At 47.6% G+C, this 27956-nt stretch overlaps 1 protein-coding gene across 1 annotated transcript in view; it reads left to right on the forward strand.

Moving 5' to 3' along the window:
* Window positions 1-27956, forward strand: part of LOC103603480 (dysferlin) — a gene marked incomplete at its 5' end in the record, with an annotated part of 83351 nt that overhangs the window by 51070 nt on the left and 4325 nt on the right. Inside the window, 13 exons of the mRNA XM_008588007.1 lie at window positions 4108-4236; window positions 4456-4611; window positions 6324-6415; window positions 8622-8792; window positions 9482-9624; window positions 11653-11792; window positions 12735-12823; window positions 13073-13168; window positions 13509-13650; window positions 18580-18679; window positions 22661-22839; window positions 24347-24456; window positions 27066-27213. Coding sequence (XP_008586229.1) covers window positions 4108-4236; window positions 4456-4611; window positions 6324-6415; window positions 8622-8792; window positions 9482-9624; window positions 11653-11792; window positions 12735-12823; window positions 13073-13168; window positions 13509-13650; window positions 18580-18679; window positions 22661-22839; window positions 24347-24456; window positions 27066-27213 — 1695 coding nt within the window. The remainder of the gene's footprint in view (window positions 1-4107; window positions 4237-4455; window positions 4612-6323; window positions 6416-8621; window positions 8793-9481; window positions 9625-11652; window positions 11793-12734; window positions 12824-13072; window positions 13169-13508; window positions 13651-18579; window positions 18680-22660; window positions 22840-24346; window positions 24457-27065; window positions 27214-27956) is intronic.

Here is a 27956-nt window from a genome sequence, read left to right on the forward strand (position 1 = left end):
GTAAATGTTAAGGAAGACAATATTGTTAAAACTGGGTGATAGAGAGGGAGGGAAATAAAATTTGATTATTTTATTGTTGCTATATTAGGGAACCCATAAATACTGTCCCTAAAGCCATAGAGGAGTAATATATTCAAATTTATATATACAAGAAAATTATCAAAGAATTACCTCCAAAGAAAGAGCTGGTGTCAGGGAGTTACTGAGGGAATTTCCTAAATCTTGAAGAGTAAATAATTCCTGTGACAGATACACTATTCCACAACAAAGAAAAAATTAAAAGAGAGAAAACCTTGATTTTTATAGGGCTAGAATTACCTTACCACCAAATCTGATAAAACCCACCCATACATATAAATCTCATTTATGAAATGAATATATGCACAAAATCTCAAATAAATAATAGCAAGTGGAATCTAACCACATATTAAAATAATAAGTCATGGGCTGATTGGTTAGCTCAGCTGGTTAGAGTGTGGGGTTGATAGCACCGAGGTCCGGGGTTCTATCCTGTACTGGCCAGCCACCAAAAATGAAAGAAAGAATAAAATATTAAGTCACAATAACCAAACTGACTTTATTTCAGGAATATAAAGAGTTCTACATTAGGAAATCATTAACAATATTCATCATATCAATAGGTAAAATTAACAAGGATTATCTCAATAGATGGTGAAAAATATTTGATAAAATTCAATATCTATTGATGATTCATAAGAACAAGTAATATATTGAAAATAGAAAGGAGTTTTCTTAATGTTGTAAAGAGTAGCTCTCAAACCACTGGCCAGTTTCCATCTTCATCATTTCAGAAGGTCTCTTTATCCCCAGAAATTGAATCTGTATTTCTAAAGAATGTTCATAAGTACATTTGTCTGGGGCAAGTGTCCATAGCTTATTGATTTGAGATGGCCGAAGAGCTCTGTGACTCATTAGAGGTTAAGACACTGAGTGAAACGCTAGGGACAACCCTTCCGACAAACATAGGGAAAGACTCACTAATATCACATTCACATTATCATTTAACATTGTTCTCTATGCCCTGACCATTTCAACGTCAACAAAGAGAAATAGGTCATTCATTTTAGAAAGGAAGAGACAGCATTACCATTCTGAACAACTGACTTTCTTGACCACCTGAAGACAACCAACTGGAAAATTAGTAGAACCATCAGAAGACCCCAGTAATATGTCAGCAACTATTTAGAAAATCTAGTGGAAGAATTACATTCACAGTACCAAAAAAACAATTTAGCTTAACCAGGAATAAACTCAGCGATAAATACTAGGGTACTTCAAATAGTTCATGGAATAATAGAATTAAAAGATAATATGAATCTTTCCATGGGCTTTTGAAGACCCTTGTATGTAGACTCTATATGGAGATACCTATAAATAATAAAAGAAGTCTTGAGTAAATTGAGAATCACATTGTATCCGTGGATAAAAAAGTCAATACTATACAGATATCAGTTCCCCTCCCCAAAATTAATTGTAGGTTTAAGCAAGTCTAACTAAAATTCCAAAGAAACATTTGTTTAGAACTGGACTTAATGTTTCAAAATTTCATCTGGATGGATACCAGGTAACAAAACAGGTCATGAAGCAGCAATAATTAAAACATAGTGTTGGTGAAGAATAGACAGATTAACACAGCAGAATAGGAAGACCACAGACAAAAGGATGTGTAAGCATTTAGTGTGTGGTACAAGTCACTGGAAAGAAGAGAAACGGTTTAAATGAATATGATGTTTAGATAATGGCGTAACCATATGGTGAAAAGTGAGTTGCGTTCTTCCTCAAATCATGTACCAAATTGAGCTGAGTGTTTAATAATGTTGCTCTGAAGACATTCTAAACTTAGTGTGAAAGGCAGAGGCTATATAAAGAAAAAGATCGTTAGATGAGACTGTCCAGAACTTTCTGGTATGGCTACAAAAATCATAAACAAAAATAAACAAATATTCCATAAACAAATATAAACATACCATAAACAAACATGAATATAAACGTAAACACACCATAAACAAAAATTTTGTAAACATGTCATAAACGTAATTGAAAGGCAAGTGACAAACTGGGACAAAATATTTGTAACACATTTGATAAACCAGAGGTTAGTATCCTTTACATGTAAAGAGGTCCTTCAAATCATTAGCGAACAGAAAATAGACACCAATAGATGGAAAATGGACAAATGACAAGGATGAGCATTTCTCAAAGAAATACAAATGGCTGATAAACCCATCCACGTTTCTCTAGTATTCACATAAATGCAAATTAAAAATTCAGTATACCATCTTTCATGTATTTAATTAACAAAGTTAAAAAAGGATGCAAATACAGAGCAGCAGTGAAAGACTGGCATAAGGGCACACTCTCACACTGTAGGTAGAAATATATATCCATGCAATTTTTCCAGAGGGCAATTTGGCTGTGTGCATCAAAGGTCATAAAATGTGTATGCTTTTTGACCAGGAATTCTATTTCTAGGAACTTATCATAGAGATAAATTTAAACAAAAGCAGAGGAACTTGTATAATGGTTTTTAAAACTCCCGTAACCTATAGGTGGTTTATAAAAAATAAGATTGAAAAACTGCTAAACTTAATGTTCGTAATAACTTGTGCATTTATACAATTGAATATTATATTGTCATTAAGAAGGGTGTTGTAGAAGTATATTTTTTGACCGTAAGATATTCTTGGTACATTGTTAGGTTAAAAAACAAGCTACAATACAGTTTTATATGATATGATACAGTACAATCACAGGATACAAAATGGTATCCTGTGATTCCATTTTGGTTAAGGCAATATTAATGTTTTCTTTATATTTGCATATATTTTCTAATTTTTAATAATGAACCTTATCACTTGCATAATTAAATATTTCTTAGAAGAGATAGAACTTGGGCTTCACGGAAGACATAGAACTTGAACTGGGCTTAATGAGAAATAATATTTAGAAAGATGAGACAGAAACTTACCTGAGTAGCTCATCTGTTAATTTCAGATATAACCAATTTCGCTTGTATATTAACCTGTTTAAAATGACTATTTGTTTGGTAAATTTTACCTTCCGTAATAGAAAACTGCTGCCTCATTTAAGTCTGAGCAATTGCAAAACACTGCTCTAACAAATAATAATCATTGGCTGTTTGAGAGGAGACAAATAAATAAATTGAGTTAAAAAAATTTAAGGTGGTGCTCAGAAGATAATGCTTGGCTTGATTTTGATACCATTGTCATTGGATGTCCTGTAAGTGAGCATTTTTGCTTGAGATGCTTACCTGTTAATTTTCCAGAGTTCTGGCTCAGTCTTCAAAGCAAGTCAGTTAACTTCTCATTCATTTGTTTGTGATCTTATTCTCCTAAAAAAATGTACTATCCATGTACATATGTGATGACTCTGAGATACCTAGAATATGAGGATATTCAAAAGTCTACAGAAAGATTCATATCATCATTTTTTTTTCTTTTTTTGACCGGTAAGGGGATCGCAACCCTTGGCTTGGTGTTGCCCACACCACGCTCAGCCAGTGATCTTTTTTTGACCGGTAAGGGGATCGCAACCCTTGGCTTGGTGTTGCCCACACCACACTCAGCCAGTGAGCGCACGGGCCATTCCCATATAGGATCCGAACCCGCGGCCTCGGCACTACCAGCGCCGCACTCTCCTGAGTGAGCCACGGGGCTGGCCCCATATCATCTTTTTATTCTATTTTTCCACAAACTTTTTGAAGTACCTTGTATGTGAGTAACCAGAAAACCCTGTTCCCTAATGGAACTGAATGAATGTCTTCCCTCTTCCTTCCTCCTCCTGGGATTTTCTTTCCATCTCTGCTTTGTTCTCATTTTCTTCTCCGCCTCTGCCCCGTCTGGGCTCCCTCTCTGACCTCGCCATCTCTCCCACCCTGCCCTTCTCTTTGCCTTGCTCCCTTTGTTTTGTTTTTGGTCTTCTCCCCTCATTTTCTTCTCCTCTGTCCCTTCTCTCTCCTTCTTCTCTCACGCTGTCATGTGTCCCCTCCCCTTCTGGCTTCCTCTTCCTTCGCTGGCCCTCTGTTTTCTCTTTCCTGTGTCCTCTTCTTACCCATACGTGTGGCAGGTCTACGACACACAACTGGAGAATGTGGAGGCTTTTGAGGGCCTGTCTGACTTTTGTAACACCTTCAAGCTCTATCGGGGCAAGACTCAGGAAGAGATGGAAGATCCATCTGTCATTGGGGAATTTAAGGTAAGTGCTTGAACACATGTCCCTAACCCAGGTGGTCCTAAGACTGTGGTGCTGGAGGTGGTGCTGGTGACAGTGATGGAGATGCTGTTGATGGGATGGCATTGGGTGTGGTTATCTCTGTGGTGATAATGCTGGCAGAGATGAGAATGGTGATCATAATGGCAATTGTGTTGGTGACAATAAAGATAAAAAGGAAAATTAACCCCACATTCTTTTCAGGGCCTCTTCAAAATTTATCCCCTCCCAGAAGACCCAGACATACCCATGCCCCCAAGACAGTTCCACCAGCTGGCTGCCCAGGGGCCCCAGGAGTGCTTGGTCCGTATCTACATTGTCCGAGCATTTGGCCTGCAGCCCAAGGATCCCAATGGGAAGGTAACTTCCTAGAGCCCTCACCACTAACACCCTCCTCCAGAATAGCAGGCTCAGGTCCAAAAGGCCTGCAAAATCTGGACATGATCTCTGCCTGGGAGTTCATAGTAAGCTGGGGAAACCAGACAAACATATGCAAAACTGAGATGTGACTCAGTGGAGTTCTATCAAGGACCAAGAAGAGAGGTCTGGGAGGTCAGAGAAGGCCAAAGTTAGTTCAGGACTTTGGAAAAATTGGAAACCTTTGGGAAGGCTTCCTGCAAGGAATAGGACTGTTAGGGATAGATGGAGTTTTGATAGGCTAGGAGGCAGAAGAAAATAGTGTTTAAGAGGGATCAAAAGCACAGGCAAAGGTCTGAAAGAAGGTTGCTTAATGCATGTCTAGAACAAGGATAGGCATAAAGATGAGTAAGGGTGGAGGTGTGATTGGGACTGGACTTTGGAGGGCTTTCAGTGGTGAGGGAAGGAGTGAAGGAGGGAACAAGATTCGGAACTGTGCTATGTCTGGCCATGGTGGAGCAGGAGGCAAAAGGAAAAACCAGTAGTACTCAGCCTGTTTTTACTTAAAATTTTGATATTTTGTTCATGATGAACTATTGACATTGATTTTAATTTTTAAAATATTGCATTAAAATATTGTTTATATCGATTACTGAGTTTTATAGCCCTCCTTTAAATTTTGTGCCCAAGTCAAGTGGCTCAGCTGTCTCACCCTAGTCCTGGTTGGAGATGGAAAGGGGAGATTTGAAGAAGGGGAGGAGTCTGGAGTTATGGGGAGATGGCAGGGGTGGGGGACAGAGTGAAGTGGGAAAGAAAGAGGAAAGAAGAGAGGCAAGGGTAGGGGACAATTGGAGTTTAGAGGTACAAGGCCAGGTGCCTCCTTAGTTGGGTTTAGTTCTAGCATGTATCCTTGAGGTAGTGGGTAGAAGCCCACCTGGTGTTCCACTGCTGTAGCCCCTCTTTTCAAGGCTGAGAAGTCATGAGATCACAGGGAAGAAGGAAGCAGTCCTCAGCCTTGGCACCATCAATGGCCTCTAATACATGGTTGTGGCCAGTGGGTTGGCTTCTACACTTCAAGCCTCTGGATGCCCAACCAGTGCTGGGCACTCTCCAGCACCAGCTGCTCTGGAGCTGGCTGAGGGGGTGCTCCTGCCCTCTAATACATGGTTGTGGCCAGTGGGTTGGCTTCTACACTTCAAGCCTCTGGATGCCTAACCAGTGCTGGGCACTCTCCAGCACCAGCTGCTCTGGAGCTGGCTGAGGGGGTGCTCCTGCTTGCAGGAAGCAGTCAGGGGAGACCAGCCTGGGATAGCTGAGGTTGCAAAGTCTTCCCATCTCTCCTCCTTAACATCTGCTTTGGCAGAGATCACAGAGAGGACCCCATGCTGGCCTGGTCACATATGTAATACACACTGTTGTGTTTCTGAGGATACAGAGGCCTGTCCTCCACGGCCTCTACCCATGGGCAGTGGGTTGGGAGTATGGAGAACTCAGGCACCCCTTTCCTACTGCTGAAGCCGAGGTGAGAAGCCCATGTCAGGGAACATGTGGTGTGTGGTGTGTAGGACAGAGTCCCTGGCCTGTCAGGACATAGTCTACATCGCAGCTTCCTGATGGCTGACCACCTCACCCCATCAGGAGGCAGGGGACTCAAGAATCCCCAAAAACACGTTGGGAGAGTGATTTCACTTAAGTGTTTCCATCTCCTCCTCCAGTGTGATCCTTACATCAAGATCTCCATAGGGAAGAAATCAGTGAGTGACCAGGATAGCTACAGGCCCTGCACCCTGGAGCCTGTATTTGGAAAGTAAGTTGGGGATATCTTGGGTCTTGGGCTGGAGGAGCCAGTCTGGATAATCCACAGTCCAGTGGGGGAGATGTGGCCATCACTGGGAAGTTGTTATCTCCTGTAGCAAAACCATATTCCCTAAATCTCGTATGGCTGTGGGCGCATAGCCTCAGCTAGCTCTTCTATATGTGCTAAAGGCTTGAGTCCTAGCAGAAGCACCCAGTGAAAGACACAAGCAATTACCTCTCAGATCAGAAATCTACATGGTGGCTCAGAAGATGCATTTGCTCATTCTCCTTTTTTTAGATGAACTTTTACTTTGGAATAATTTTAGATATACAGAAAAGTTACAAAGATAGTACAGAGTTCCCGTACACCCTTCACCTAATTCCCTCCACTATTAACATCTTACCTAACCATAGTACATTTGTCAAAATGAAGAAACTGACATTGGTGCATTACTATTAACCAAACTCTAGACTTTATTAGGATTTTGCCATTTCCCATTTATGTCTTTTTACTGTCCCAGGATCCAATTCCATATACCTCACTGTATTTAGTAATTTTTCTCTTAGTGTTCCATGTGCTTCTGTTGTGGATAGCTGGAGAACGAGTGTAGACCCAGGATAGTCAAATGATTCCTGAAATCTAAGAACAAGGAAAGGAAGAATCCAGTGCATGGGAGTGGCCCAAGGCATCCTGAATTGCTGTTTGGGTGTGAGACTGTTTAGGCCTGAGAAGAGAGGATCGCAGAGGGAGGTTGGCGGCTGTTTCTCTAGCACTTGTAGAAGACACCGGTGTTCCAATATGGTCAAGTAACACCTTGAATTCATAAGCTGCTATCTGTGGAGTTAGTTGTGGTCACTCAGCCTGCAGCAAGGATCCAATCAACCTGGGCAAATGCAGTTTTTAAAGGGGAAACAGTCCTGGACAGTGATGAGCCACCACAAAGTTAGGGTTGGAGGGAAGATGGTGTGTGGGAGAGAGGAGCTGTGTTTGGTGAGTGATAGGGGTGGCATGGGCCACAGGCTAGTGGTGATGGGCAGTGCACAGGGCCTGTTCTACAGTGGGGTGTGTGGGTGTCAGGGCCCAGGGCAGGTGGGGGAGCCAGCGCAGAAGCATACCCCTCCCACTCCTGCCTGCCCATCTCCCCCAGATCATGGCCAGGCTGGTCTGCCTGGTGCTTTGAGCTTCCGTCAGATCACACCAGAAACTCTTTTCCTGTATAACCCTTGTGTGTTACTCCCCCACCCCCTCTAGCTAGCCACTGAGATTTCTGACTCCTGCAGGGCCAGGACCAGGGAGCTCCAGTTATGGGGAAGACCCCTGGACCCCATCTCATGTGCTGCCCACCCCAGTCATCTGGGCACTCTGAGTGGCGCAGATGTTTAAAGCCCATTGATTTTCTTGTGGGTGCTTTCCAGATCACCCCTCTTTTGAGCTCCTCCCAGTGCACCTCCTGGGATGTGGTAGATGCTGTGTCTTTAGGGGGCTTCCCCTCACCCCCTGGTTCTCAGATGGTCCACTCCACAGTCTCTTGTGTCTCTTGCCCAGCCACGGAGGGGAAGCAGCTCCTCCCAAATGTGGCCCCTGCCCACCTCCTCTCTGCACAAGCTGCTTCAGTTTCCATGGCATGAGTTGGGTGTCGGGCTTGTCCCCCACCTGCAGGGAACTCATTTCAAGCAGAGAAGGGAAAATACCTCCACTTTTGGCCCCCATGGGGGTCTCAGACACAGCAGGAGCTCTCTCCAAAGAAATCTCACAAATTCTCCCTCCATCCCACTGCAGAAGTAGGTGTGAGGCCCCAAGAATCTAGAGAACGGGTCCTAGGCCATCCCCTGGGTAAATTCTAAAGCTCTGGCACCTGGCTCTGAAGTTTCACATCTCTTGTTTCCTGGCCTTGTGGTGGAAACTTGAGTTTTGATGTTCTATTCCAATCCATTCTTTCATTCTTTGGTCCATCAGGCAGGCACCTGCTGTGTGCCCAGCCCATTTTACTTGGGAAGATCACACATACACACACACCTCTATCTCACTCTCTCAGACAAGCCTAATACAGTGCTGCTGTAGGGGGTATACTTTAAGAGCTGCAGGGGGCCTGAGGACAGGGGATTCCCTGGGTGATGTTTGAGCTCCTGCCCTTGCCCTGCAACTCCCTTGAGTTCCCACTGTGTCAGTCAACATCAGGAGACTGGCAGTGTTCTGACGTCCACCCCTCCTGCAGGATGTTTGAGCTGACCTGCACTCTACCTCTGGAGAAGGACCTGAAGATCACTCTCTATGACTATGACCTCCTCTCCAAGGATGAAAAGATTGGGGAGACAGTCATCGACCTGGAGAATAGGCTGCTGTCCAAGTTTGGGGCTCGCTGTGGACTCCCCCAGACCTACTGTGTGTATGTACATGGGGGCTGGCTGCTGAGCACTTACTGTGTGTTGGCCCTGGGCTCAGCACTTCCCAGGCATTCTCTCATTGAATCCGTTTGCGGTCTTGTTCCCACTCCACAGATGGGGAAGCTGAGGCTCAGAGATATTATGGCTTCTCAGTGGTGAGATCAGGATTTGAACCCATTTGTCTGACTCTATGAACCTGGCTCTTCACCATAATTGTTATCATTCCAGTTCTCTTTAATACACCACTGAGGCCTGTAGAGGGCTGGGTATGCAAAGAGAGAGGGAGGGAAGGAGAGAAAGAAGGAAGGAAGACAGACAGACAGCGGGACACATGCCTCAGCTGGGCCTTGGGAGGACTTACGTGATGGTCTGTATTGGGGAAACTTCCGTGTGGACGGCACTGCTCTTCCTATCAGCTTGGGTCTTGCTTGGGTTTGATTCTCTAATTCTGGAAATTGGAAACATCTAAGTTCCAATTTCATGGTACTTAAGTCATTTTATCTCTGGGCCTCAGTTTTCTTCATCTGTAAAATGGGGATGCCCAGTCATGATCAGTGTTTAGATGGCATGCCCACTGTAGATGTGAAGGGTGGGTGAGGCCGTCCATAGGGGTACACAGGTCACTGCACACCCCTCTGGTCTCGTCATTGTACTCAGAATGTCTCATCATCGTCTTGTGCTTGGGCCTCAGCTCTGGACCAAACCAGTGGAGGGACCAGCTCCGCCCCTCCCAGCTCCTCCACCTCTTTTGCCAGCAGCACAGAGTCAAGGCCCCTGTGTACCACCCTGACCGCGTGGTGTTTCAGGATAAAGAATACACTATTGAAGAGATAGGTGAGCTGCCATGTGACCCCAAGCCATGCTGTGCTCTCCCTCTATGTCCTTCTCTCTCATCAGACCATCCTCTATCATAAAGGGCCCAAGTAGACATAACCCACATCTTCAGGGGGTGGGCTTGCATTTCTTCAGGGCAGCATAGATGGGCTAAACTTGCACTTGGTACTTTTTGGACCAGTACTTACCTGTAATACCATTGTGAAAATTAGAGGTTAGGGTCAGGGTTAGGATCAGTCTCCTTCTGGCTTTGAGCAGTCAGATTTTGGTCAGAGTTTGGGGTGCAGTTGACCTGTGAGAAATAGAGTCGCACTAGCTGCTGGCTTGACCTTGATGGTAGCTTCTGAGCCACCCACTCCCAGCCTGTGCAGCCAAAGCATCCAAAGGGCAGCAGGAGGTCCTGCAGCGTCCCCACTCCGCCCCTGGTTCTACTCATGGCTGAGAACCTTACCATGTGTGCTCCGTGTGTGTGTGTGAGAGATGCCCGAGGCCTGCATCACCCACCCAGAGCAGCTCAGGCTCCCCGGAGGTGTTTACAGGCCCAGCTGGCCCCTCACCTCCTGGTTGTTTGGAGATGTTTGATGTCAGAGCTGGTGCTGAGGTTATAAAAGGGAAATGACGGCTTTGATGCCTCCATCCCCCAACCCCCTCTTTCTTGGTCTGTTTTCCTGACTCTCCCAGGTCATGGCAGAGCCAGGCTCAGCCATTAGCCCATTAGCCACTCTCCCTGCTACCCCCACCCTCTTTTCCTATAGAATGTGCATCTGTTTTTGGGGTAGTCTCATTTCCTTCTACTAGTATGTGAGCAACTTAAGCACAGGGGCTGGGGCTCATGGTCATAAAGTCGTAGGAAACGAAAGCCAGAAAGCTAGAGATGGTGAGGTCCAACATCTGCCTGTTTTTACAGATGAGGCCGTTGAGGCCAAGAGTGGTTAACGACCTGCCCAAAATCACCCAGACAGCTAGGAGTAGACCCACATTCCTGGTCCTGTGTTCCTTCTGCAGTGCCATGCCTCTTCCTTTGGGGTCCTATTAAGGTGATCAGGGCAGGTTTGATGGGTGAAAGTGTCTGTGTGTATACATGAGAATCTGTGTTGGTGTACACAGGCATACCTGAGTGCATGTATCTGTGTGTTTGTGTGTGTGTGTGTGTGTGTGTGTGTGTGTAGACAAATGTGGACCACCATCACCCCCTCCCTCCCGGTCAAGGCCTCTGACACAGGAGGCTTCAACTTCACGTTGCTGACCATTGGTGGGGTTTCTCAGGGTCAGAATTACCGCATGCCTTTTCCCCTCCCACGGCACCAATCCTTGACCCATCCCCTGGCAGGGAGGAGCTGTACCTGGGAAGCATGAAGGGGAGGAAGAGGGTGTCTAGTCACGCACATTTCCTAAATGAGCATGTGATCTCAGCTGCCCAGCTGTGTGGCTTTTCTGTGTCTTAGTTTTCTCATCTGTAAAATGGGGATAATAATAGCACTTAGCTTCTCGGGTCCTTATGAGGGTTAAATGTATAAGTATCTATGAAGAATAGTTCCTGGCACATGGTTTCTGCTCTAGATGTGTTTGCCATTATTGCTATTATTTTAGCTACTGCCACTAATAGAATCATTTACAAGAACCAGAGAATAGTACCAACTGCATTAAGCTGCCAGATCTGGGGGTAGAGGTGCTGAGGCTCAGAGTTGGGAGCAGTCAGAGAGGGCTTCCTGAAAAGGGTAGGCTTTGGTAGACTGAAAGGATTTATAGTGGTGGAAAAGAGAAAGAAGAGCTTTACAGAAGAGGCTTGGTAGAAATGATGGCAATGGGGAATCTGGATTTTAAGCCTGGAGCTGTGGACCATGGGGTTCCTCCCACAGGATGTGAGAGGTGAGGACCAGAACCAGTGTGTCTGGGCTGAGGCTGTGGGGGTTAGGGTTAGGGGCTTCCTGTGGCCCTCAGCCAGCCTGCTCAGCCTGCCTACAGGGCAGCCCCTCCATCTCTTGCTTACTCAACTGCTGCAACTGTTTTGTCTTCTCTCTGGGCCAGAGGCCGGCAGGCTTCCGAACCCACACCTGGGCCCTGTGGAGGAGCGTCTGGCTTTGCATGTCCTCCAGCAGCAGGGCCTGGTCCCAGAGCATGTGGAGTCACGGCCCCTCTACAGCCCCTTGCAGCCAGACATTGAGCAGGTAGGACCTTGACCCTTGGGCCCCAGAGTCCTTGAACCCAAAATATCCTCACCTCAAGTGTGGACATCCCAGGGGAACCAGTGGGGACCTTGGGACCTTGGCCAATCCCTTCTTGACCCATTTTGTCTACAGTCAGAGAGTAGGGGGTCTCTAGGGCCTGGGCTCTTTGGTTACCTCCAGCCCTCAGGGTCTGGGGAGCCTCCTTCACCCCTGTGTAGGCCTGGCTTCCCACTTCCCGCAGTCATTCGGAAGCCGCACTGTGTCAGCCACCACCAGTTTCCAGGGACTCAGCCTCAGAGGGCTGGCCCTGTGCTTGGTTACCGTGGGGTGTTCAGACAAGATGACGAGCGGCAGAGCAACCCATAGAGGACAGTCATCTGGAGGGGGCAGGGGATCCCCCATGCAGAAGGGAGGACGGGCACAGAGACAGCAGGCTTGGGACTGTTGTAGCTCTGGGACCCTGCAGAAGAGACTTAAGTTACTTCGATCCCTGCTCCTTCTTCTTTAAGATGGGGACAAAAATCACATCCAGCTTGCAGGGAGGGAGGGGGCTAAGAGTGGGCCGGTAGAGTGGTTTCCTGTCACAGAAATTTTCTGAGCTCCCATGCTAAACCACGCCCCTGACCCTCCATGACTTTGCATGTGCCATTACCCTGGTGTGCCGAGACTCAGCTCAATCATCACCATCTCAGAGAAGCCTGCCCTGACCCTTGAGACCCAGGCCCAGGCCTAGGTCAGTGGCCTGTGGGGCAGTGGGCTCACCTGTGCAGTCGGCCCTGCAGTTCCTTGTTTAGGGTCCCTCCCCTGCAGGTTGGTGAGCCTGTCCTTGGCAGGGCCTGGGTTTTCTCTGTCCTGTTTCCCAAGTGTTTGGCACAGAGCAGGTGCTTGGTAACTGCTGGCTGAATGGAAAAGGTGCTGAGAGAAGGGCTCGTGTCTCCACAGGGGAAGCTGCAGATGTGGATCGACCTGTTTCCTAAGGCCCTGGGGCGGCCTGGACCTCCCTTCGACATCACTCCCCGGAGAGCCAAAAGGTCACCTACCCAGGCACAGGCTCTGGGCTGAGCTTTGGGCAGGAGGGACGTAGCTAGCTATGGGTAGGACCAGGAGGTCACTCTTCAGCCAGGATTTGGGCTGCTCAGGCCACTGAATAAGCTCTTGTTTGGGCCTGGCCGAGTTTCCAGCCAGGCATGGAGTCTTCTTGGATGAGGTGACATCTCAGCCAAGGACCTCCCACCCTGCGGTAGGAAATCTATATGGATTTGAGTCATTCTTCTTCCCAGGTTTTTCCTGCGTTGTATTATCTGGAACACCAAAGATGTGATCCTGGATGACCTCAGCATCACGGGGGAGAAGATGAGCGACATTTATGTGAAAGGGTAGGAAGTCATCGTCTCCCACCCGTCCCAGCTCACAGCACCTCCCCTGCTCCCTCAGGGTGGCACTGGGGTGGGGGCTCCAGTGTAGGGAAGGGGAGAACATGCAAGCTTCAAAAGGTTGGACTTGTGAGGTTTGAGGATGCCCCTCACGGGTGGCTGAGACGTTAGAACATTTTCAAATTTATGGCACATTCTGTTCCTCATGATCCCCAGGGGACTGTTTGTGCAGTATCACCTACCAGGTTCACTTGCCTTCTTAATCCTCATCGGCCTAAGCTGAGGATGTACATTGGGGTGGAAATATTCATGAGAAATGTTCTGTAAAAATGTGTCTGCCTAGTTGGATGGTCGGCTTCGAAGAGCACAAGCAGAAGACAGACGTGCATTACCGCTCCCTGGGCGGCGAAGGCAACTTCAATTGGAGGTTTATCTTCCCCTTCGACTACCTGCCGGCTGAGCAAGTCTGCACCATCGCCAAGAAGGTAAGTGTCCTTCCTGGCCCAGTGGTGCCAGTCCAGGGCTTTTTAATGTCAGCATGACCCCACCACCACAGTCACTGGCAGGCTACCATCTGGGCCTCCCTGCCACTGTTGGAGCCACCACTGCCATCTCTTCTTGGCCACCATCACCACCGATGTCACCACTACCACTGTCCTATCACATCTGGTGTCACCATCACCACCATCCCATCACAGCCAATGTCACTACTGCACTGTCCCATCACTGCCAAAGTCACCATCGCCACTGTCCCATCACCACCACTGTCCTATCACATCTGGTGTCACCATCACCACCATCCCATCACTGCCAATGTCACTACTGCACTGTCCCATCACTGCCAAAGTCACCATCGCCACTGTCCCATCACTGTTGATGTTACCACCACACTGTCCCATTACTGCCGAAGTCACCACCACCATCCCATCATTGCTGATGTCACCACCACTGTCCCATCATTGCCAGTGTCACCACTACATTGTTCCACCACTACTAAAATTACTATCACTATCGTCCCATCACTGCCATTGTCACCACATTGTCCTATCATTGGTGGCACTAGCACAGCTCCCACCATTGCTCACATTACCACCCTAGCCACCACCATCTCTGCAGCCCTTTCTTCCTCTTCCACCATTGCTGCCACCACTGCCAGTGTCACCACTACATTGTTCCACCACTACTAAAATTACTATCACTATCGTCCCATCACTGCCATTGTCACCACATTGTCCCATCATTGGTGGCACTAGCACAGCTCCCACCATTGCTCCCATTACCACCCTAGCCACCACCATCTCTGCAGCCCTTTCTTCCTCTTCCACCATTGCTGCCATCTCCAGCATTGCCATCACTCCACAACCACACTAGTGCCACAACCATCGTGTGTAGCTACGTCCAAATCCTAAAACCACTGCCTTCCTCCTTAGCCCAGACAAACCAAGCAGCAGGAAGCCCATGGGGTCTGAGAAGGAAGAGAAGGGACACCCAGCTTGGCCATCAGTGGGGCAGAGGGGCCAACTCCATAGGGGGAGCTTCCCACGAGGGCGAGCCTGGCCTACAGATAGCGTTGTCCATAGGATTGGGAGTTGCGTGGCTAAGTCCCTCCTGCCACCTCATTTCCCACATCTGTGTCTAGTGCCTGTAGTTGGGGTCCAAGCTCAGTGGTCACTGGGAGTGTCTCTGCCCTTCCAGGCCTGAGCAAGTGTCCTCCGCTCTCTCCATGCCCCACCTCTCACCCCAGGCTGAAGGCACCTGGGGAGACCTGGCCAGCATCAGCCCGTGGGGAGAGGTGGATTTGGGGACCTCAGTCTCTGTGTCTTAGCATCTCCTGGTTTCAGTCTCATCTGGGCCATAAACCCTTTACCCCCGAAATAGGCAGAGCTGGAGGGCAGCTGGCCTCCTCCTGGTGGCACCAGGCCTGCCCGCAGGGAACAGCCACTGGAACACAGTGAGGGGAGCTGCGGGCAGTGGGGGCTCAGGGCCAGGCTGAGTGGAGGCAGAGGGGCCTCTGCTGGAGCCTGTGCCCACCCTTGTTCCACCCAGCGTTCATTTCCACCTCGAAGTGCTCTCCTGCTCCAGGGGTAGATGCCTCTCTGGTGTTCAGGTCCTGTTGGTGATTTCCTTCCAGAGGTGGCTCAAGGTTTCAAGCCTTGAAGCTTCTATGACTCCTCTTTATTTCCTGCTTAGCTTAAAGAAGGAAAACACATAATGTACTTCTGCTGCACGGTTCTTCTCAACTCTCTTCGTTGCACCCTCTCTGCCTGGTCCTTTCCAGCCCAACACACAGGATCATCTTCACTTTAGAGAAACCAAAGTGTTCTGCTGAGCATCTGAAACCAGCAAACAAAAGAAAATGTAGATTAAACAAGGTCCCATGGATTCTTTCACCTGGGGATTGCTGCGTAGTGTTTGCTGGAAGGCGGAATTTAGCAACAGGGCTGCACAGAGTCAAGGAAAGCCTAGACTCTTTGTAGGCTTAGACTTATTTGCCTTCTTCTCAGTGTGCTTGTCCAGCACAGGCCTGTTTCCATTACAAAGCAAACACCACATCTGTCGGGACAGCCCTCGGTCAGGCCGGCGTGCCTGCCTCCCTTTGCTGTGGGCAGAGGGGGAGGGGGCTGGTAGTGGAGAAGGGAGGGCCTGTTTCCATTACAAAGCAAACACCACATCTGTCGGGACAGCCCTCGGTCAGGCTGGCGTGCCTGCCTCCCTTTGCTGTGGGCAGAGGGGGAGGGGGCTGGTAGTGGAGAAGGGAGGGCTGAGCACCACGCCCACCATCTCTGGGCCCACCTACGCGGGGCCAGGCATGGATGGGGAACTGAGGCCCAGAGACGCGGACTGGCTGCTCAGGAGGCGGGACAGCCCCTGCATTGTGACAGGTGGAGATGTGGGCAAGGAGCAGCAGGAAGAGAGGTTTCTGTTCCTTTCTGTGAAGCAAGAGGAGAGATGATCTGTCACTGTGGCAGGTGATTTGAGATACATGAGAAAGGCTGGAAATGGCTGTTCTGCTGAGTGAGAGAGAGAGAGTGCTCGTTGGTGGCACAGAGAAAGGTTACCTGGCAGTTCTGAGGACCCAGTTGGGATTGCTGATTAAGAATTTGGGGTGGCTCCATTCTGGCAATGCTGGGGTTTCATCTCTGCATTGTAAGCCCTGGTAAGAAAGGAGAGTTGGGCTGACTCATGGCAGGAGTTCCAGAGGACATACTGAAGGGACCGCTTGGCCTGATGGCCAATAGGGTCTGGGCTAGACTTGGGAGAACGAGAGGCCCACAGTGGGAGCAGGGAGAGAGGAAGAAGTCGAAGGAGAGGCACACCTAATGCCAGGCCCTGGGAGGGGCCCAAAGGTCAGAAGAGGAGGTTGAGGAACAGAGTTCAGGTGGTTCTGAAGTCAACTCAGAAGGTGAGAGAGGAAATGGCTTGGCCCGAGGCAGAGCCAGTGGGTCCCTCTGTGGGAGAGGGGACCCTGGGAGGCTGGCGGAGCCATGCCCACAGTGGGGGCACCAATTAGCTGTCTGGGCTAAGAACCGAGTCTGGGTGGGTTAGTGCAGGGCCACCGCACAGCCTCTGGGCTCCCTGGGCCTGCTGCAGAGCCAGCCCTCTGCTGTGGGGTTCAGGGCCTCTGGCAGGCAGGCCCTCCAGGGACCCCATTAACCAGACGAGACTGTCGTAAAGTACAAGGTCTCCTTTCATCCGGCTGCTTTGAACCGCCGCTGGTTGTCCCAGCCGGCTCCCCACCTGGAGCCCAGCACACCCACTGGGGCCGGCCTGCGCGTCAGGCACCCACCCTGCAAATAAACAGCTAGTAAAAGGGCCCAGGCCGGGAGCATAATGAGCGCCTGGGACCTGGGGGGGCTCACTCCCCAGGCTGGAGTGCTGGCCCAGCTGCTCCCACCAGGGGCCGTTTGAACCTCTGGCTCATTACCGAGCCCATAAACCAGGCCGGCCCAAGGAGTGGAGGATGCCGGCGGCCCGTGCAGGCGGGCCTGCTGAGCTGGCCGTAAAAGCTCACAGAGGAGGGAGGCACCTGCACGAGGGCTGGGGCCCGGAAAGGGGGAGGCACAGACAGGGCTGGGGACAAGGGGCCAGCTGTGGACCTGAGCCCCTTCACCAACCCAGGCAGCAGTCCAGGCCACGGCTGGGTGCTTTGCATGGTGACCACAGGGGTCATGGTCATCTATTTGGGAGATTGGTGGGATCTGCATGACCAGCCTCGGAGGCTGGGGTGGACACCCAGTGGCATGGCCCTGGCTGGGTAGTGTTTACCAGGCCGACAACCCTGTGTGGTCAGCAGTGCTCCCCGACTCCCCACGGAGTCTGCCCCCTGAGACTTGGGTCCAGGCTCCTGCTCTGACCTGGGACTCAGGACCTGGCCCTCACTGTCTACAGGGTGGCCAGAATGTTTCCTATCCTTGGCACCCTGTCAGGTAGAGCTACAGTGAGAGAACAGAGAACAAGCCAGTGTGAGCAGGACAGCCCCAGTGACAGTCCTTTGGGTTGAACATGGAGGACCCAGGGGCCAACCCAGGCCTCTGCATGCCCAGCCCCATGCCCCTTAGCTTCTCCCTGAGGCCCCTGTGGGGAGAAGCCCAAGATGACCCTGTTCCAGGTGGAGCTGGTCTGAGGGAGGTGAGCTGGGGAGAGACGGGTTCCTCCTCTCCTTTCAGCAGGAGGGCAGAGAACGTTCCAGCACTGTGAGTTTTTGCTTTGCCAGGGGTGAATTCTTAGAGGTGATGGTGGGGTGGGGTGGTGAGGGGGGGGTCCTGGTCCAGTGCCATTTTCTTATAGCAGTCTGCTGGGGGATCCTTCAGCAACAGCCAGGGTGGGTCACCTCAGCCAATTCACCCTGACCCTGGGATCACATGTGCAGAGCAGGGTCTAGGGTTGAGAGCAGGACTCTGGAACCTGACTACCTGGGCTTGCATCTCTGCTTGCCACTTCCTAGCTGTGTGACCTTGGACAAGTGACTTGCTTTGGTTTCCTCAGCTGTGAAGGTAGTATCTCTCACAGTTGTTGGAAGAATAGATGACTTCATAGTGGTAGAGAACTGACACATAGGAAGTGCAGTGTTAATATTATTACTATTAGCTGTCAGACCTTGGGCAAATTCCTTTACCTCCTCCAAGCCTCTGATTCATCATTTGTAAAATGGGAGCGATTACTTTGACTTACAGAACTGGCAGGATTAAAGGAGCCATCTTATGTGAAGTGAGGTGCATGGTACCTCTTAGGCCCTTGACCACTGCCTTCTGGGATCTGCCCTTCCTCATCTTCCCACCAGGACCTGGCTCTGGCAGCAGCCTCAGGGACTCTTACTCTGCTGCCTCGTCCAGGCAGCCTTCCAGGTTGGTAGCACCCCTGTCTTTCTCTAACCTTGCTTTCCTGCTTCCTTCTCTGCTCCTACTCTGGGTCAGGATGCCTTCTGGAAGCTGGACAAGACTGAGAGCAAAATCCCAGCGCGAGTGGTATTCCAGATCTGGGACAACGACAGGTTCTCCTTTGATGACTTTCTGGGTAAGCATCATTTCCAGTCAGTCCCGTTCTGCATGTTGGGGGCTGCCCAAGAACCCCCACTGTGTGTGTGTCTGTGCCATTCCTGGACCCTTTGGGAATCTTGGCTGGAGGAGTGGTCCTTCTTTCAGCCCTCAGGGAGCTCAGAGTCACTGTCACTAGGTCCCCAGCACTCAGTGAGGCATGTGACGCTGAGCAGCATCAGCATGACCAAGTGGAGGTGGCATTGAGCACTGGGCTGTGCTGGGTGGTAGGCTCAGGTCATGAAGAGGGGGAACGGGGAGTGACTGCTGTTGGGTATGAGATTTCTTTTGGGATGATGAAAATGTTCTGGAATTAGATGGTGGTGATGGTTGCACAACTCTGTGAATGTACTAAAAGCCACTGATTGGTACACTTTAAAATGGTTAAAGTGATGAATTTTATGTTATGTGAATTTTACCTCAGTAAAAAATAGTAAATGAACCTGTGAAAAAGGCAGCCTGAGAAGCCAGGAGTGCTGGCTTCTAGTTCTGTTCTGCCACTTGGGAGCAGAGTGGCCTTGGACAATCACTGAAGCCCTCCTTCGGTGGCCCTTGTTTGAAGAAAGGTGAGTTGGTCTTTGCTGAGGAGCAGCTCCCCGCAAGGGGGCCACACCTGGCCTGGTCACCTGCACACGGGGGACAGAGCTGCTCCACGATTCCACTGTAGAAGAGTCAGGGTGCAAGATGGAGGTGGCACCAGATGTGACTTTTGTTATTTTACTCATTATTCTGTACATAATTCCTGTAGAAAAATTAGAAAATACAAATAAGCAATGCTTCCTTCCCACTTTAATCTCACCACCCAGAGATAACTACCACTGACATGTTGGTATATATGACTATATTTTATATTATTTCAGATATAAACAAACCTATGTAAGTTGTGTGTGTATTATATATACATACATACATACATGACATATATACATATATTTATATACATGAATGGGTTCATATTATACATACTGTTTTATATCCTGATTTTTTGAGAAAATGTTTCAAGAACATCCTTTCTGGTCAGCAGGTATCTACCTGTATTTATGCCCGCACCATCACTTAATGCCTGCTGATGCGCCATCATACAGACGGGCCCTATTTGGCTTAACTAATCCTCTCTTGGTGGGTATTCAGGCCATCCTCAGGTTTCCTAATTTGAGTGACCCCCTAGGTGTACATCTTTGGACCCTCTGTGTAGACCTTTCCTTAACTCTGAGAAGTAGATTTGTTAGTTTTTGTGCATTTTAGTAGTTTTCAAAACAGTTTGTTTAATTGCTCTCTAGCAAGATTTTTATACTCTCACCTGTACCCTGTTTGTAGAAGGGTGCAATTTCCCCTAAACTTTTGCTACTACCATTACATTTTTTTAAAAAATCACCAATATGATATCTCATTTTAATTTTTATTGGCATTTCTTCATTACTTGTAAGGTAGAACTTTATTTCCCCTAAACTTTTGCTACTACCATTACATTTTTTTAAAAAATCGCCAATATGATATCTCATTTTAATTTTTATTGGCATTTCTTCATTACTTGTAAGGTAGAACTTAGCACACTATCCAGTGCGCCACCGGGCCGGCCGATTATTATTGATTTTTGAAACTTTTTATATATTCAGGATACATGGCAAATAATTTATCCTATTTTAAAAGCATATTTATTACCCATATTAATAATATGGGGTTTTCTTTTTCATCTTTTATTATTGATTTTTGAAACTTTTTATATATTCAGGATACATGGCAAATAATTTATCCTATTTTTTCATTTCCTTCTTAATTTTTTATGGAGTCTTTTTTGCTTACAGACTTAAAATATTTTTGCCATCAATCTATCAAACTTTCCTTTATGGAGTGAGGCTTTAAAAAATTAATTTTGCAAAGAAAACAAAAAAACCCCTGAATTTTGCTGTATGAGAAAAAAGTATCCAAAGTAAAGTTTAAAATGCTCATTCATTGTTTTTAATAATAAAACTCAATAAAACCATTAATAAATACTACCTTTTAACTCCACGAGATTTCTCTTTTCCACATTTATAATGTTTTCTAATTAGATTTTTTATGTTTTTTGAATTCTTATTACTTTTTTATTTTAAAGGTAATATTTAAGCATCCATAATCTCACCATCTAGAGATCCTGTGTTTCCTTACAGTCTTTTATGTAGATCATGCTGGGATAATTTGTGTGTGTGTGTGTGTTTTTTAATATCCTGATATTTACTAAATATCATATTGGGAGCATATTTAAAATTGGAAATAAACTAAATGCTCATTTGCATGAGTGGGAGGGAGAGATATGTGAGTGGGTGGAATGTTAGATTAACGCTGATACAGAGTTGAACAAATGGATAGATGGAATAACAGTCACCTGTTGAATGAACAGATATAGTGCTCAACAGATGACAGCTGTAAAGAGATGTAGATAAGTCAAAGCAGATGAATGGGTAAAAGGATGGATGGATAAGTGGACGAGTAAAAGAAAGAAAACTAGAAAATGGTTATGGTAACTGAGCATTCCATGCTGAAAAAAATCTGATCTCCTTTGCATGGTATTCAGGAATTTTTAAAATTTGGCCTCAGAAAACAATTTTTCAATTTATTTCTCTCACTTAATCCCTTCAGTAACATATGCTACAATCCCATTGAGTCCATCATGTTGCTGTGATGGGATTAGATGAAACCACATGAAATTGCTGTTTTTATAGGTCAAAGGTGTTTGAGTATCAGCATTTTCATCTGGTTCCACCTAATAGCTAGAGCTGTCCAGGGAGATGGTGAGTAAAATGGGTGAGTAGATGAGACATTATAAAAAGGCAGCTGCTTGGATAACTAGGTGGGTAGACGAAGAAGATTGATGGATGAACTACAACAAGATACCACTTCATGCCTATTAGGATGGCTAAAGTACTAATAATAATAACAGTAATGATAAAACAGAAAATAACAAGTGTTGGCGAGGATGTGGAGAAATTGGAAACCTTGTACATTGCTGGTGGGAAGGTAAAATGGTGCAGCCACTGTGGAAGTCAGTGTGGTGATCCCTTGAAAAGCTGAACGCAGAATTACCATATGACCCAGCAATGCCTGCTCTTAGGTATGTATCCAGATGAATTAAAAACAGGGACTCAGACACTCGTATGCCAATGTTCACTGCAGCATTATTCACAATGCCAAAAGGTGGACACTGCTCAAGTGTCCATCAACAGAAGAAAGAATAAACAAAATGTGGTGTAGACATACAGCGGAGTAGTATTCAACCGGAAAGAGGAATGAAATACTGACAGGTACTACAACGTGGATGAACTCTGAAAACATTATGCTGTGAGATAAGCCAGACACAAAAGGACATATACTTTATGATTCCACTTATAAGAAGTATCTCCAATAGGCAAATTCATAGAGACAGAAAGTAGACTAGAGATGACCAGGGGCTAAGAGGAGCGGGGAATGGGGACTTATTGTTTAATGGGTATGGAGTTTCTGTGACGGAATGAAAAAGTTTTAAAAGTAGTGGTAATGGCTGCCCAACATTGTGGTTGTAATTAATGCCACTGAATTGTGCACACAAAAAAATGGCTAACATGTCAAATTTTATGTCATTTATTTTTTTACCACAATAAAATAATGTTAAAAAATCGATGTATCGATGTACATAGACAATGGGTGTATGGATGCATCTGTACTTAGTAAGATGAATAATTGAGGAGGTAGGCAGCTTTGCTCAGGTGAATAAATACAGGTGGATTAATGGGCATATGGCTGCATGAGTAGGTGAATGGGCAACTGTGTAGATGGGATGAGAGGAATGGATGGAGAGATGGTGAGTTTGTGTGATTCTACCCATGGCTAAGCCATGCAAAGAAGCTGAGGAGGTGAGTTTTTCTTGAGCCTGCCCTGCCCCAGGGTAGCCCTAGGCTGGCAGTGATTGAGAAACCCTCTGCCAAACAACACCTCTCTGCTGTAGGCTCCCTGCAACTGGATCTCAACCGCATGCCCAAGCCAGTCAAGACGGCCGAGAAGTGCTCCTTGGACCAGCTGGATGACACTTTCCACCCAGAATGGTTTGTGTCACTTTTTGAGCAGAAAACAGTGAAGGGCTGGTGGCCCTGTGTAGCAGAAGAGGGTGAGAAGAAGATCCTGGCGGTAAGTCTCCTTCCTCCAGCCCCAGCGGAGGGCTCAGGGGCAGCTTTTTCTAGAAATCATCGGGCACATACGTGCCTACTGTTCTTCCCCTTTCTCCCTCTCTCCTGCCCTTCCTCTCCCTATTTCCAAGTCATTCTCCATCTTCCTTTCCAATTCCCAGCCTTCCTCCCCCTACAGGCTCCATAGGAAACCTATTCAAATTGAAAAATGACCTCCTTATACTCTGCTCATGGGCCTTAACAGAGATCTGTGACCTGGGGTCCCTCTGATCCGGGCTTCCTGGCAAATGGACGGGGTTGTGCCTCTTCCATTTCCTCAGTACCCTCCAAGGGGCTGTCCCTGTTCTACTCTTCTACTGAGAGGTCTGCTCATGGGGGTGACTGGAGTCCAGAACAGCCACGGAGAGGAAGTTAATCCCTCACTTAGGAACGGCCGGCAGCCAGCCAACCTTAAAGTGGCCCTTGAAATAAAATATCCTTGTTATATAAAGAATTACAACAATAAGAAATACCAACACCCCAAAGGAAAAATGAGAAAAGGCCATACATAGATAATTCACAAAAGAGTTAGAAATGTGAACTAAACATTAAAAGTGATTTATTCCTTCTAGTAATTAAATAAAAGAATAGTTTTAAATGTGCTAACTTTTTTTTGTCTATTAAATTATATTTTTAAAAGAAAAATGGACAAGTTCATTGCTGGTGAGAGTGCAGAGAGACAAGCGCCTCGCTTGCTTCCGCTGGGGGCGCTGATGGTTTTACTGTGTGGGGAAGCAATTTGGTGATATAGATGTCTATTAAATTATATTTTTAAAAGAAAAATGGACAAGTTCATTGCTGGTGAGAGTGCAGAGAGACAAGCGCCTTGCTTGCTTCCGCTGGGGGCGCTGATGGTTTTACTGTGTGGGGAAGCAATTTGGTGATATAGAGCCAAAGATTTAACAATATTTATGCCCTTGGACACTGTCATCCTACTTCTAAAGTCTCTCCTAAAGAAATAACCAGATAAAATTAAAAATCTAGGTTCTGGGATGTTTGTTGCAACATTATTTATAATATCAAAGAGTTGGAAACCACCTAAATGAACCAAAATAGGTAGTTTACTAAATAAATTATGGTCAACCATCTTGTAGAATGTTTTGCAGTCATTAAAACCCAAACTCTAAGAAATATGTAATTATATAGTGAAATATATCTCTAAGAAAAAAAAAAAAAAGCAAGCTATAGCACTATATATACACAGTGTGATATTTTATACACTTGCAGAGAACAGCTATGATGCACAGAAGTATTGACATTGCTTGTCTCCACATAGTGGAAGTATGGGTGGTGTTCTTTCTTTATACATTTCTGAGGTTTCTAAATGTTCTATAAGGAGCAGTACTGCTTTTATGATCAGAATGATCCTACTTTTTTTTTTTTTTTAAAGATAAAGGTGCCCTTATGTTTGTCCTGGCCTGGCTCCTCTCCAGGAGGCTTTGTGCTCCAACCACCCTCTGTCCCCACAGGGCAAGCTGGAAATGACCTTGGAGATTGTAGCAGAGAGTGAGCATGAGGAACGGCCTGCTGGTCAGGGCCGGGATGAGCCCAACATGAACCCCAAGCTCGAGGACCCGAGGTTAGTGTCCAGTCCCTGACCTTGATGCCCAGATGTCTGGGGGTGTAGGCCTCAGTCCAGGAGGCACCTGACTTCATAGCCATGCGGAGGTCACAGGCCCACATGGCTCACAGACGGGCATGAGTCGTCCAACACTAAGTTAGAGGCAAGCAATAGCCATCAATTCCAGAGAACACTGGGCTGCTCAGCTAATTCCAGAAGCAGGTGCTGTTGGGTACCTGCTTGTTGTACACATTGTCCTATGGAGCCTTCCCCACTGAGTAGTGATTATCATCCCCATTTTACAGATGAGGAAACAATCTCAGCAAAGTTAAATAAGGTCATTCCAACTAAGAAAGTGGTAAAGCTGAAATTCTCTCNAGTGATTTATTCCTTCTAGTAATTAAATAAAAGAATAGTTTTAAATGTGCTAACTTTTTTTTTGTCTATTAAATTATATTTTTAAAAGAAAAATGGACAAGTTCATTGCTGGTGAGAGTGCAGAGAGACAAGCGCCTTGCTTGCTTCCGCTGGGGGCGCTGATGGTTTTACTGTGTGGGGAAGCAATTTGGTGATATAGAGCCAAAGATTTAACAATATTTATGCCCTTGGACACTGTCATCCTACTTCTAAAGTCTCTCCTAAAGAAATAACCAGATAAAATTAAAAATCTAGGTTCTGGGATGTTTGTTGCAACATTATTTATAATATCAAAGAGTTGGAAACCACCTAAATGAACCAAAATAGGTAGTTTACTAAATAAATTATGGTCAACCATCTTGTAGAACGTTTTGCAGTCATTAAAAACCAAACTCTAAGAAATATGTAATTATATAGTGAAATATATCTCTAAGCAAAAAAAAAAAAAAAGCAAGCTATAGCACTATATATACACAGTGTGATATTTTATACACTTGCAGAGAACAGCTATGGTGCACAGAAGTATTGACATTGCTTGTCTCCACATAGTGGAAGTATGGGTGGTGTTCTTTCTTTATACATTTCTGAGGTTTCTAAATGTTCTATAAGGAGCAGTACTGCTTTTATGATCAGAATGATCCTACTTTTTTTTTTTTTTTTTAAAGATAAAGGTGCCCTTATGTTTGTCCTGGCCTGGCTCCTCTCCAGGAGGCTTTGTGCTCCAACCACCCTCTGTCCCCACAGGGCAAGCTGGAAATGACCTTGGAGATTGTAGCAGAGAGTGAGCATGAGGAACGGCCTGCTGGTCAGGGCCGGGATGAGCCCAACATGAACCCCAAGCTCGAGGACCCGAGGTTAGTGTCCAGTCCCTGACCTTGATGCCCAGATGTCTGGGGGTGTAGGCCTCAGTCCAGGAGGCACCTGACTTCATAGCCATGCGGAGGTCACAGGCCCACATGGCTCACAGACGGGCATGAGTCGTCCAACACTAAGTTAGAGGCAAGCAATAGCCATCAATTCCAGAGAACACTGGGCTGCTCAGCTAATTCCAGAAGCAGGTGCTGTTGGGTACCTGCTTGTTGTACACATTGTCCTATGGAGCCTTCCCCACTGAGTAGTGATTATCATCCCCATTTTACAGATGAGGAAACAATCTCAGCAAAGTTAAATAAGGTCATTCCAACTAAGAAAGTGGTAAAGCTGAAATTCTCTCATCTGGTCTGATTGGCTCCAGTGCCTGGTCTTTCCCCTCGCCAAGCTGCCCTTCATGGCTCTCCTGTGGTGTCAGTGTGGCTTTCAAATGGTCTTTCAGCCTTAACTTTCCCTTCTGTGAAATGGGGAGACCAGGCCCCGTCTTTCCTACATCACAGACTTCTCAGGGAGGTTGACCAAGACAGTGGATGCAGGTGTCTGAAGGCCGTTACCAGGGCAGTTACTGAAGGATGGCTTTTGGGGCTCAGGGCAGTGTTTGCTGAGCCCCTCCCACGGCCCGCTTGGCTCAGATGGACGTAGCACAGTTGACTCACTTTAGCATGGTGCTATCCCCAGTGCCGTGGGACTGGCCCAGCAGTGAGAGGCACCCTTGCCTCAGAATGTTGGGAGGTGGGTGGCGAGACAAGAGAAACCCACGGGACTCAGGACGTGCAGTCAGAGGTTAACAGAGCCGTGACTGAGACACAAAATCCTGCATGTTCTTTGGGTTGTGGGGCTGATCTAGGGGGAGGGCTGTGAGTGAGAGAACTTCAGCTTTCTGGGTTCTCTTTCCACCATCCTTCCCCGAACATGGACAGTTCAGGTGCACCCGGACAGGTAGCTTGGCTTACCTGGGGCTCAGTGGGCCACAGCTCACCTAACATAGCAGGCTCTGCCCAGCTCCCAAGTCTGTAGTGTGGGATCAAGTCCTGGGTTGGGAGGGAAGGGGGTGGCTGGGAAGGTATCCTGACAAGAGTGGCTGAGAACCGGGCCCCTGGAGTTGCTGGGCATGGAAGCACAGGTGAGCTCACACTGCAGCAAAGGCTGGAGGGGGGAGGGAACGCTGGTGCCAAGGGCTGAGTTTGGGGCTAGGGGCTGGGGGCCTTGAGGCTGGGGGCTTCTGTGGGCAGGCTGTGGAGGGCCAGGGTATTTGACCTGCTGTCGCAAGTGGAGAGCAGGGTTTGGAGAAAGCAGCCCTGGTGCAGGGTGCCTTGCTGACCTCCGGGATCTCCTTCCAGGCGCCCCGACACCTCCTTCCTGTGGTTCACCTCCCCGTACAAGACTATGAAGTTCATCCTGTGGCGGCGTTTCCGCTGTGCTATCATCCTCTTCATCCTTCTCTTTATCCTCTTGCTGTTCGTGGGCATCTTCGTCTATGCCTTCCCGGTGAGCAGGCCTGGTGGGGGAGGCCCTGACACTGCCTTGGGGGAGTTCTTGGTCTAAATGGGGGAGTCCATCCTTGTCCTCAGAGAGCTCCCCGCCTCTGATGGAGAGAAGTGATTTCTGTCCGTGGAGAGTCCCTGGTCAGATGAGGAGACATAGCCCCTACTCTGGGGAGTCTCCAGTCAGGTAGGAAGACAAAGTCTACCCTTGGGGAGCTCTTAGTCCAGGGGGGAAACTGAGTTCTTGCCCTTGATGGGGAGGCATAGTTGTCTTCAGCAATCCTGTAGAATATGTGATCAAGGGGTTGGCAGAAGATGAGGCCCCTTGGGCTGGGATGGGCAGGGGAATCTTCCTGAAGGGTCAGGTTGAGGAACTGGGTCTGGAAGGGAAGAGAAGATGTGGATGACAGAGCAGGGGAGAGGGCCCTCTGTGTCGAGGACAGCACTTGCTAAGTCTAGAAAAAGAAGGAAGCCGGGGCTGGGAGAGGGTCCTGGTGCCCACCAAGAACTGTTACAGAGCGTGCCCTCCCCCCGTGGCAGGTGGGCACGAGGAAGATGTAGGTGCACAGGAGGCCGGCCCAGGAGCCCCTCACTTGCACACTGGGGTCCGTTTCACTTGGTAAGAGGTCAGCTGACACCTAGCAAAGAGCTCGCCAGAGTGTCACCAGAGACAGCTGCTGTGCTCTATTGGACCCTGCTTGAGGGACGAGGGTCCCTGCCTGTGCTTCTCCAGTCCTCACAGCTCAT

Source organism: Galeopterus variegatus, unplaced genomic scaffold (genome assembly GCF_000696425.1).
Source record: "Galeopterus variegatus unplaced genomic scaffold, G_variegatus-3.0.2 Scaffold4623, whole genome shotgun sequence".
NCBI lineage: Eukaryota > Metazoa > Chordata > Mammalia > Dermoptera > Cynocephalidae > Galeopterus > Galeopterus variegatus.